General features: G+C 41.2%; 1 protein-coding gene across 7 annotated transcripts in view; it reads left to right on the forward strand.

Annotated features, from left to right (window-relative positions):
* The window catches only part of Sfmbt2 (Scm like with four mbt domains 2), a 192298-nt gene that overhangs the window by 144095 nt on the left and 35621 nt on the right, over positions 1–12582 (forward strand). For 5 of the 7 annotated variants that reach the window (XM_027405128.2, XM_027405133.1, XM_027405129.2 and 2 more), the window contains exons 13-15: positions 1476–1518; positions 3243–3313; positions 5910–6052. In XM_027405128.2, coding sequence (XP_027260929.1) covers positions 1476–1518; positions 3243–3313; positions 5910–6052 — 257 coding nt within the window. The remainder of the gene's footprint in view (positions 1–1475; positions 1519–3242; positions 3314–5909; positions 6053–12582) is intronic. The other 2 variants (XM_027405132.2, XM_027405134.2) reach the window with 1 other exon arrangement.

Here is a 12582-nt window from a genome sequence, read left to right on the forward strand (position 1 = left end):
CTCACTATGTAGCCCAGGTTATTTTTTACTTTATGTGTATTGTGTGTCTATGCGTGGATAGATGTACATGTGTGTGACTGTCTCTCCAGGTCCTTTGTTAATATTAATTTACAATAAATGATCATCACCTTTATAAAAAGGTAGATCATAGCTTGGTTTGTATATGCTACACTTTTGTTAATTAGTCTTGATTAAGATAATTCTGCATTTTCTAACATCTTTTTTCAAGACAGGATTTTACTATGTAGCTTTGGCTGTCCTGGAACTCATCCTGTAGATTAGACTGGGCTCAAATTCACAGAAATCTCCCTGCCTCTGCCTGTGCCTCTGCCTTCTGAGTGTTGCGATTAAAGGCATGCATCACTATGCCGCGTAGCACTTGTTACTCAAAGTTCAATAACCATTATAGTTTGGTGGGATAAAGTTCAAGTTTGCCTCCTTTACAGCACAATGTGTGCTTAAAGAATGAATGCAGGTATTGGAGCTGGAGAGATGGCTCAGTGGTCAAGAGTATATACGGCTCTGGCAGAGAACTTGAGTTTGGTTCTCAGGACCCATTTCACGCAGCACAAAACCACCTGTCCCTCCCTGGCACCTTGGCTGGACTCATATACACATAACCCGACACAGATACAGTTGCTTAATTAAAAATAAGTCTTCAAAGAAATAGTAACATAGAGTGTTCTCATCTCCCCAGATCATTATTTGCTGGTTGATTTCCTAGCTGCCTGTTCCCCCTACCACTCATTCAGTTTTTTCTTTTCATTGAAGTTGACTTAGGGGTATATTATTTTGGCAGTGTTCTTTGCCTTATCACAATTTCTGTCGAATTTGCAACAATTTATCTTAATGTGTGTCGAAGTGCAGTACAATATGTGTTCTCTTTGTCTTCCTTATTAAAAGTGCCCTTTAAAATAAAATAGCCAGTGTAGTGATAAGATTAAAATACTTACAAATTTTTCATGCTTGAGAAAACCATATCTGTTTCATGCTAGGAGATATTATGTAAATTTGTGGCTTGACCTCAGCAACTTTTCAGTTTTAAGAGTAGACACAGGACTCATCTTAATTAAAAAATAGCAACAACTAAGACTTTTTCCTAAAAACCACCCTCATTATTTAGAGACTTAAAAGATTTCCTGTCATAGTCAGAAACAGTGAGGGGCTGGGAAGCAGCTCTGTTGAGAGAGTGCACCCCTACATGGCTACCTGCCTACCATCCACTGAAGCCTGGGCTCAGGCCCAGCACTACACATGCTGGGCGTGGTGGTACACCCAGGTAATCCCAGCACTTTGGAGGTAGGTCCTGGAGGATCAGATATACAAGGTTGCTGGCTTCTACATATCCAGTTCCAGCCCTCATGAGGCCCTGTCTCTTAACTAAATAGAACAGCGGACACTTGTACACTAAAGTCATGAGAAAAGGACTAGCCTCACTAACAATGTCATTTTCACTTTCTTTTCCTGTTTTACAGCCGATAAGAAGAGGAAGATTGCAGTTGTACAGCCGGAGAAACAGTATGTTTTGTTATTTTTTCCTTCCCAAACTTTGTGATTAGCTATAAAGGGCCTGGGTGATTTTTTTGGTGGGGGGGCATTAGCTAACAAGCATCTCAGCATTGATGGTGACAGCTCTTATTCCTTGTGCAGTTATTATGTGCAAAAGGCAGAGTCCATCCTCAAAGCATCCTCCCTGCCCCCATGGTTATTTCTCACTTTTTATTCCACACTGATGGGAATGACTGTCTCTGGTACTGATCCTTGGTGGCTTCATATGACAAGTGTAGTTTATAGACGGGTGATCTGTTTTTGCTGACCCTGAATGCCTAGAGGCAAAAGTGTCACCCTAATTCCCCTGTCACCCTGCTGGCTGAGTGTGAGAAGTTGCTTTACTCCTTTGCATTTTAACATCCCCATTTAAAAACAATACTCTTGAGGTTTTGTTTTTTTTTTAATATTAAATTTGGTTCCATGTGTAAAAAAAATGTGGGTTTTTTCCTTTATGGCGTAAATATAGGTTGCAGTTTTGGCAGAAGGGTGTTTTAGGGTAAAGTGTTGTACATGTGGACAGGGTGTGTTTGAAAAGTTGAAACTTCTGGTGAGCCTTTGGTGCACTATGAAGTACCTAAACTACATCCAAATGTTCCTTCCATCCGAGGTGATTATGTTTCCTTAAGGAACACAAACATATGGATATAAAGTTAACTGAAAACAGCACCTTTTTGTGTATTCAGGCTTAAAATTTAATACAAGAAGTGAAACAAACATTTGCACCAAGAGTTGAATGAGAATAATAGCTTTGAGGATATTTTATGTGTGATCTTCACTGGGTCAGGCTTGTAACTTGACTCCAGTTTATCTGTGTAGCGTGAAGTCAATAGACGAACACCAGGCTCCTGATTGAGTCCTCATTTGCAACTCATGGATTAATGATTCTATCACCTCACACAGATTGCTAGGCCCCACACTCTGATTCAGGGTATCTGGGTGTGGGCTAAGAATCTGGAATTCTGCAAATTGCCAGTTCAGGGAACCACAGTCTGATGCCCCCTGTTGTAGAGGGTGCACCCCTCCCCATCTTAAGATACCTGGTGATGGTTTATTTGACATTTAGGTCAATTTTCAAAAACTGGTTGCTATGCAGCCAGCAGGGGTGAAACCTCATGAGCCCCAACTCTCCTATATTCTTGTAAGACTACACACACACACACACACACACACACACACACACACACACACACAATGTGTTTATGAACTTTTTACATGAACTCTAACAGAACAAGCCAGAATTAAAATTCTAACAATTACAGCTTTATAGTTCTTAAACCTTCTTTTTCATATGGCCGTGACCCATATAGGCACAGAGTAAGGACGTCCAAAGTCACCTGAAGGTTGTTTTCTATTAGACAATTACTGTGGATAAGTCTGACACTAATTATATGGCAGTTGTATCTAGAACGTAATTGGGGACATTCTTTTAAGTTCAGGAGAGACTCACTGATCAGAGCTGGCCACTCGAGGGCACTTGCACCCTGGACTTTTTAGGGTCATCAAATGGATTCGAAACCAATTTTCCAAAATGACCTCCTTATTTAGTTTACTGATGCTACTCTTGTACACACAGCCTACCTTATAATGACTTTATCTTGAATTTCTGACATAGCCATTTTAAATGATGAAAATATTTCACAATGCACTCCTTTCTTCTGTGGTCTGTGATAGTTGATTTTCTAAACCCACAGATTGTTATCCGCAGTGCCTGTTGAGAAAATACCTCATGACCGTTGCTTGTTACCTCACACGGACACTGCAGGTAAGTGGGCCCCATGGAGGACTCTGCTGTGTACCATTGTGTAGTTGTGATTGGAGACATGCATATTGTTTTAGTCACTGCAGTTCCACTTGGAGCCTATTTTCTTTTCCTCTGTTGCCACTCAGTAACAGACATACATTTAAATTTTTTATTAGATTAAAGTTGTACTTCATCTTTACTACTGTTTAGCCAGGAGCTGTAGATAGGTCCTGTAATCTCCAGGGATAAGATCTGTTTGGTATTTGGCCATTACAAATCCAATTAACAATCTGTGTCATGGACCACAGTGAAGAAGAGGAAAACACTGAGCATTAGTACTGGGCATTCGTTTCTTGCCATTTTATAACAGTTTGACTTGACTCTTTTGAGAGATGGTCTTGCCATGTAGCCCAGGCTAGCTTTGAACTCTCAGCCTACCGAGCACTGGGATTCCAAGTGTGTGCCACTGTCTCTGGCTTATCCATTTGCACCTTTGCCCCAATGACTCCTACTTATACCCCACTCACTTTTGATTTATCAATGAAAACCTGAGCCTGAGAAGCGGATTGTGAACAATAGCTTTGTTAATGCATTGCTACATCTTTGTGAGATACAGTTGTGAGCTGCCACTGGACCACCAAATGTGACTAGATATGTCTGCATGAACGGCTACTTGACTGCAGGGTTCTGCGTTCTTGACCAAACAAAATCTGCTTTGAATTCCAGGATTATGTATGGTCCATGTACTATGAATACTCGCACAGCTAATGTTCTTTTTGTAATAAAGAGAACAATTTTATAACTAGAGTAGATGAACATCTAACTAAAGGTCTGGATAATACTACCAAAAATTATAAGGAAATTCAGTTGCGAAGTTAATTATATAGCTTGTATAACACTCAAAGCGTTTTCAAAGTGCTTTTTTTTTTTTTTTAAACTACACCAGCTACTGTTGTATAGTCACTGAGGTAATATTACTCTTTTCATACATTCAGCATAAAATTCCTACCTCCTATCTACTGGATCTTAAGTTTAAGAAACAGGCCTTTCTGAACTGTTAAATTACCTTCACCCAAGTAGTTGTATTTCTGAAGCCGTATCACTGTTTCTGTGGCATATCTTGGGTACAAGCTGAGTGAGTACACCAAAGAGAAACTTCATTACATATTATAAACACCAAGAAATTTTAGTCAAGTCAGATGTGTGGTGCAAACCTGTTATTCCAGCGCTTGGGATCCCATAGCAGAAGGACTGTGAGTTCCACACCGGTGTGGGCCATAGAGCTGGAAAGCCAGCAAGCCCAGCTGAGTGTGTCAAAAGGCTGGGAGTTCAAGCCATGGTGGGGTGTGTTTTCTCTCCATCATATTGGCGACATGGAGAAGCCTAGTTGGGCTGGAAGTGGAACAGCAGCAGCTCTAACATGGTGCTGTCGGGAATGTCAGTGGTGTTGTCACTGTAAGGAACAGTGTGATCATCATTACTAAGAGTATAGCTATGCAGATGGGTGGACAAGCCACTTCTATTATGACCTTACACAAATCTCTTGCCCATACTCAGAAGTCGATTTTTGAAGACACATTTCTTAAGTAATTACTGGAAACTCAGGAAAAGTGTCAATAGCTAAGTATTTGTAAGAGAAATGACAAGCTGGTATATCCATAAGAGGAGTGAATCATGTATAGAAGTAAAAACTGAATGTTTTCACTTGGTTGGTAAATTTGAAATCATTTATTGACTTGTGACTCCAGAAAACTTAGGCCAATTAGCAAAATGTGAGAGAAAACCATCTATGATATTTCTTGCAAAGACCCCAGATACATATCACTTGTTGCACACATCCATCTGTTGAGAAGTAAAGTTTATTGACTTGTGTGATAAATAAGATATTTCAGGGTGATGGTTGCTCCTAAGGCAGAGGGTCTCAACCTGTGGGTCACAACCCCTTTGGGAGTCAAATGACCCTTTCATGGGGGTCACCAAAGACCATCAGAAAACATGGGTATTTACATCATGAGTCATAACTGTAGCAAAATTACAGTTATGAAGTAGCAATAAAAATAATTTTATGGTTGGCAGGTCACCATATGAGGAACCACAGTGTTAAAGGGTTGCAGCAGTAGGAAGGTTGAGAATCACTGTTCTAGGGCAATGAGAGGAATTGCTAGGGTAGAACTTACAGGGGATCTTATCTGTATGACAGTGGTGGTCCTTGAGCTGTGTAATAATTCCTGGTTTCTCATTGTTACAGTCTGCTTCTTTCTGTATCTAGATGCTATCTGATCTACAGAAAAGTCTGATGTTTACACAATGGGAAAATAAGCAAAGTGTAAAAGTATCTTAAGACACTTACAGATGTGCTGATGTGTCGGTGTTAGGCCACAGGGCACTTTCTCCAAGGGGAAAAGCATGCATCTCTTTGTCAAACTTTGAAACTCAAGTCAGGCTGCTTGATTAGAATCACAGTAGCTCTAGCTCTCGGGGGAAGCGACAACCATTCAGAGTCCGTTTCTACTTCAGATTCTCCAGCAAGAACTTTGGATCCAGTTCAGGTCTTGACAGTGCCGTAAGTCACAGTATAATAGCCATCTCCAGCATTCGATGTGCCATTCTCTCCCAGCAGGAACTGTCAACGGGAAGTACTGCTGCCCACAGTTGTTTGTCAACCACCGGTGTTTCTCAGGCCCGTTCCTGAACAAAGGGAGGATTGCAGAGCTACCTCAGTCAGTGGGGCCTGGCAAGTGTGTACTGGTGCTTAAAGAGGTAAGTCATCAGAACTGTTCTCATAGGAGCTTTTCATTGTGTTCAGTTTCCAGAGGAGATGTCCAATCCCTTGAGTCAATTTCAGTTTAGTTCATATCCAGCAAAGCACCCCAGTCTCCAAGAATGGAACGCTAGAGATTCAAAAGCGAAAAAGCGACATCCCTACCCACGAAAGACTCGGAGTCTAATTACATGCTTTCCCCCATGAGTTAGGAATATATATTATGATATATTTAAATCAAGTGCTCTAGGAAAAGAGGAGAATGACTGTGTGGAGTTAACACTCAGGACCAAGTAGTATAAGTTTTTCAAGGAAGAAGGTACCTTGGACAGCCAAGAGACCTCAAAAGGCAGTATAGAATGGCTGGCATCTTTTCTTTTCCTTTTCTGCCTTTCTAAAGACAGGGTTTCATGTATTCCAGGCTGGCCTTAAACTTGCTGTCTATTCAATGATGACCTTATGTTCCTCCATCACTCAAATGCAGGAATTGCAGATATACATCACCACCCAAGTTTTTATGGAGTGATGGCATCTAACCCAGGGCTTCCTGCATTCTACCAACTGAGCTACCAACCCAAGTAGCATCTTTGCTGTCTTCCCCCTCCACAGTGCCTGTCTGGCACCTGCACTTAGACAGTAATAAACCCCCTGGTCTGTTGCTTGATCCAGGCCAAGTCCTGGGCACTCATCACCTGGAGAGTACTTCCCATTTCCTCCCTGTTTGGGAAGGTGACCTACTGTAGAGGCTAACCTCAAGGAAATAAATGGACATTGGAGGTCCTTCTGGGTTTTTGTTTGATTGTTTTTTTTTTTTTTTTTTTTTTGGTTTGTGTGTTTTGATTTTGTTTTTTTGAGGCAGAGTTTCTCTATGTAACAGCTCTGACTGTCCTGAAACTAGTTCTGTAGACCAGAATTGCCTCAAACTCACAGAGATCCACCTGCCTCTGCCTCTCAAGTGCTGGGATTAAATGTGTATGCCACTACTGCCTAGCATAAACAAACTATTAATATTTTGTGTGCATTGGTTATTTGCCTGCATGTATGAGAATGTTTGAACTAGAGTCACAGACAGTTGTGAGTTACCATGTGAGTGCTGGGAATTGAACCTGGCTCAACCCATCTCCTTTAGAAAAACCACTTGGTGCTCTTAACCACTGGGCCATCTCTTCAGCCAGCTTCTACTGCATCTTACTGGTCCAACCTCAGGTGGTATCTGATGACCCACTGGAATAATAGAATAGTTTCTGGACTCTTCCAGGAACTTTGTGCTCTTGACCTGCATACCCCAGGGCTCTCTCAAAGAGAAAGGATACAAGTATGACTTTTTTATTGCTGCTGTGCCAGGATGAATGGTTTTTAAAGCACAATTCTGTGGCCACAAAATCCATTTACCTATTGACCAATTGTTTACCAGACAGCTTCTAGGAGCCGGGAGCTATCACTATTGGAACCACTGGATCAAACCCCAGCCCCATTAGGCTTCTATCTGTCTGAGTTTCCTGTTCACTTTTAGGAAAAGTATATGATCCAAAGCTAAATAAACATAGGCATGGCCTAAAGAGAGATGGGAGCACAGTTCTGTGAGAACAGAAGGTGGGTATGGGGGAATATGGCAGATGACATTTGACTTGGCAGAGTCAGTACAGTCTCAACTGTACAGCAATGGTAGGAATTTGGGGAAGATTCTGATGAGCAGGTCAGGCCTGGCTGGAATGGAGGAAGCTAGGCTATGGCTAACCAATAGGTAAAAAGGGTATGTTATAGTTTAAGAATAAAACTTGTTTTCTGGATATTAGAGTTGGGAGGGCTTTGTAGAGACCCAGAAAGCCATGCGTGACTTACCTTGACTTCAGAGATGGTTGAGAGGATTCTGGGTTGTTGGTGCTTCATTGTCGAGTAGCACCAAGGAGTTCAGAGGAGGCTGAGTGTGAGCAGCTCTCTTTGGTATTCCAAGCAGTTTAATGTGAAGCCTGGGTAGGGGGATTTCTCAGAGTGACAGCAGGTTGACGTGGCTGGACTGTGGTTAAGATGGCATAGGCTGTTTTCCTGTATTAGTGCCTGGTATTGAGAGGTCAGGGACATCAACCCTTACAGATACAGAGACTAATTGAATTTCTTTGCAGGCACCTGCAAGCCTGATTCACATGGGAGGTTCTGGTTGCTAACACAAGACTCTCTATTATCTGCCAGCTACGTTAACCAACAACAAGACCTTGGCTTCATTCTCTCTTTAGAGGTTGATTATCTTACTTGACTAAATGATTTTTTCCAAGTCAAAAGAAGTTACCCTTAATCATTTTCTGATAGATTGCCAGCCACCAAATTAAAAGCCCAGCCAGAAGCAGTTTTCTGATGACAAAAGTTGCTTTTTGCTGATGGTTAAAAATGTATGTAGCAAGATGGAAGGGAAAATAAATAAATAAATAAAAAAACAAGCACTTACATTCTGTGAGTGGAAGAAAAATGTAAGTTCCACCAAAGTAATATTTATGCTAATGCCCTTCCTTTGGTTCCAGAACCTCTACATGGCTTCAAATTTCATTTTGCTTAAAGAGAATGAGGTAATTGAAGCAGAGACAAAGTGCCTTGCTTTTCCTAGCCATCGGCAGTATTGGAAATTTAAACACTTTTGTGTCTTCAGAAAATGTGAAATAAGAGTTGCTTTCTCTGTGTCTGGTCTGCTCTAAGTGGATAGAGTCTGTAGGTAGATGCAGGGCTGGTGTTTGGAAAGGTTAGCTGCAAGCTAAGGAGAGAGATCCTGAGATATGTGTGAGGGGGTCTGTGTGTTAGAGAGCAGGAAGCGTCTAGAAAACGGTGGCTAAAGGGTGCATCAACTTGTTTTAGAGTTGGGAGGGCTTTGTAGAGACCCAGAAAGCCATGCGTGACTTACCTTAACTTCAGAGATGGTGTTGAGAGGAGATAGGTTTAATTAAGTTGGAGCCAGAGTCCATTCCCAACATCCTCTAAAAGTAAACTCTCGGGACCTGGAGTGGGCCTTGACCTTGTGGTGTTAGGGCTTTATGATGACCCCTTATATGCTGGGCCATTTTATGGACATAGAATTATCAGGGACTGATAATAGTGATGGCATTTGTCATAAACATGCATGCTCAGGCAGATCATTGCCAAATAGGACCATCCATTTCTAACTCAAATCATTCCAACCTGATGCCTTCTCCAGTGTGCCAAGGACCCCGGCAGATAGACAAACTGTGGATTTATGTAGTATTATTCTAAGACTGCTAGTATCTTGAGCTGTCCTATGAATCACCTGATCTATCTGTTGCGTTTGGTTTATATGAAGTGTGTTGCTGGGGTATGTGCACATCCTCATATTAAAGGGAGAGCCAGCGAGCAGGGACATGAAACTGGAGAAGCAGAATGTCTCTCTGCTGACTCATGGCAGTGTGCCTTGAGATGAGTATCTCAACTTCTGATGATGAAATGGGAGAGGTGTTGCTGGCAGGAATGACTCTGAAAATACTCAATGTGGTGAATTATTGTGCCTTTGGCTTTAAAGAGACTCTGAAGCCTGTCATGACACACTCCCAGGGTGGCACATGGAGGTTTGGGAACCTCTGTTTTCTCTTAGAAGTCCTTTGCCTTAGAATGTCTTGCCAAGGTGAAACCCCTGTGTTTAACAAAAACAGAAGCATGTCATTTCAAATGGGGAGTCTCCAGGGGAACCTTTCCATGCTCTCTGCATTATTTTGAATGAATTCAACTGGCTGTCACTCTGTGGTTGCAAAAGCTCTTCAGAGTTGTGACCTCTCTTCTTTTGCAGCCTGGACTGTAGCAACAATGCAAATAACTAGAAGGAAAGCCACCACATTGTAAATGTCTATTAGAACTAAAAAATATCACAGTCTTGTCTTCGCACTTTCTTCTGATCCTAGATAATTCTTAGGAGGAAGGTTCACAGAGCCTGTACCTGTAGGAAACTTTTGGATGTGATGGGCCTCTGTGAGTATATCACTTCCTTGGATGGATGTGATGAGCCTCTGTGAGTGTATCATTTCCTTGGATATGATGAGCCTCTGTGAGTGTATCTCACTTCCTTGCTGTGTGACTTTCTACCCTAGTGAGTTGAGGATGCCAGAGAAGCAATGAGACTTGTGGGCATGAGTAAGATCAAGAAACTCAATGTGATAATGTAAATCAGATCCACCAAGATGGGCATCCTATTTCTGATTGAAGAAATAAAGATATAAACCTGTTCCACACTGTCCTAGTTCACATACTCAATTATGTCCATATTCCGCTATGTATCCCCTGTCTCTGTATCTGCCACCTGCCTGTTTATCTGCCTATCTAATCATCTGTCTGTGTATCATCTCTTATGGTATCCAACCTCTATATCTTTCAATCTATTCGTTTATCCCCTACCATCTATGTCTGTTATCTACATCTTTAATCATCTTTGTTAGCATCTGTCAACCTATCCATCTATCTACTTATCCAGCCATCATCTAGCACCATTATGTTTATTATATCTATCTTACTCATCATCCAGCTTCTTCCTCATCAACTAGCTCTCTGTTGTCTTTCATCATTATGTCATTATCTATTACATATTTATACTTACTATATCTATATATCTACCTATTTATCATCTATCATAGTATCTGTCTACCATCTGTTACCGTTATTATAATCTATCAGATACTTGTATCTTTCTCATTATTTATCATCTATATATCCATTCCTAATGTGTGAAGGCAATCTATTTGTGGAACTGATGGAAAATGGAGATGGCTGTTAAATCATGTTCATCAGTGAAACAGAAAGAAGTTGGCATTTTCTTTTCGTTTTTCCAGGCAGAGTTTCTCTGTGTAGCTTTGTAGACCAGGCTGACCTCGAACTCACAGAGATCCGCCTGCCTCTGCCTCCTGAGTGCTGGGATTAAAGGTGTGCGCCACCATCACTCAACAAGAAGTTGACATTTAAATAACAGGGATTGTCTTATATTAGTTATTAGTTTTTATTAGCATCTATTAAATAATAATGGATTTTATCATTACTTTTTCATATGTATATTTAATGTATTTTGATCTTATTCACCCCTGAATATGTCCATCTAATCCATCTCCCCTTTTACTGTTATCTTTATCTTTTCAAATAGTCCTTTCTACTGTATTAGTTTTTGACCAGTGAATTAGGGTTACTTACAGTAATGTGAGAGGTAGTTTAAAGGAGCATGGACAACTTACCCATGGCTGCACTCCTGAAGAAAATGGCTCTTCTCCAAGCAACCTTTAACTAGCCTGTAAATCCTCAGGGAAGGGCAGGCTGGGCCTTCTTATATACCTCTCTACTCTATATTGGAATATTCTGTTCTCAGACTTATGCAGGCTTATTCAGGTGACCATAGCTGCCAAATGTTAAAGAGTGCAATGGTTGTGTCATTTCCAGAAGACAGTGTTCCACAACTGTCTACCCTTTCTTCCAGCTCTTTGATTCCTTCTGTCACCTCTTACACAGTGTTACCTAAGCCTTGGAGAGAGTGCTATAGATGTCCCATTTTGGGGCTAAGTGTTCAGCATTTACTCACTTTTCGTACCCATTGTGAGTCTCTATAGAAAGGACTTTCCCCAGTTACACTGGGCAGAGGAAAAGCCTTGTGTAGCTGAATTCCAGTTAAGTCAGTCATCAGAATCAAAGGCAGAGGCACACTCACCTCGTGAAGGTGTTCTTCTGTGTCTTTGCTGCTATTGCTGGGTGTTAATGTTAAACATCAACCCATTAAGAATGCAGACGTTGATGCGGATGGCTTGGGCGAGTATGTCCATGATAATGCATGTGTACAGCTTGTGATGCAGGTGTTTGTGGGATTCCTGGTAATGTCTGCAAAGCATAACTAAAGAAAAGTGCAAGCTGCTTTTGCTCTTGTGCCTTTCCCATATGGAAGACATGATACATTTACTGAACTTTCTCATCATACCACATAGGAGGACTTTGTAGCAATGACAATCAAAACCAAAGCTGTATCTCCTTCCTCGACCCCCGTTTCACCCCACTATATGGTATCAAATAGATTCTTGGAGTGGATAAGTCATTAATTTTCAGTGGGCTAACTTCTGGTTCCATATTGAAATTTGCTGAACAAACATTTAAAAAAAATGTATCAGACCCTTGCTCCTTCCAGTCATAGCTGTAGCTACAGAGAATGCATTAGCATGGTGGCCCTGCTTCTGTGTGCTTAGATTAACACTGTAGTGACCACTGAGAGGGCTGAAAATCATGAAAGGAAGGTGGTGTTTTGTGGAGGAAGACTAAATGGGGTTTCTGTGAAGGGAATTTTGGAATGAAGACCTGAGAGAGAAAAAGAAAGGCTATATGGATATTGTCATATTTCATTACTGTGGCATACCTGAGACCATTGCTTATTGAAAGAAAAAGAATATTTGGCCTCAGAGTTGCTGGGATTCCAGTCATGACCCTGTTGGTCCAGTTGCTTTGGGATCTTTGTTGAGATAGTCCATCATGGTGGGGAGCACATGATGGATGCTTTGAAGTGATAAAGAGAAAG

This window comes from Cricetulus griseus, chromosome 3 (assembly GCF_003668045.3).
Source record: "Cricetulus griseus strain 17A/GY chromosome 3, alternate assembly CriGri-PICRH-1.0, whole genome shotgun sequence".
Classification (NCBI taxonomy): Eukaryota; Metazoa; Chordata; class Mammalia; order Rodentia; family Cricetidae; genus Cricetulus; species Cricetulus griseus.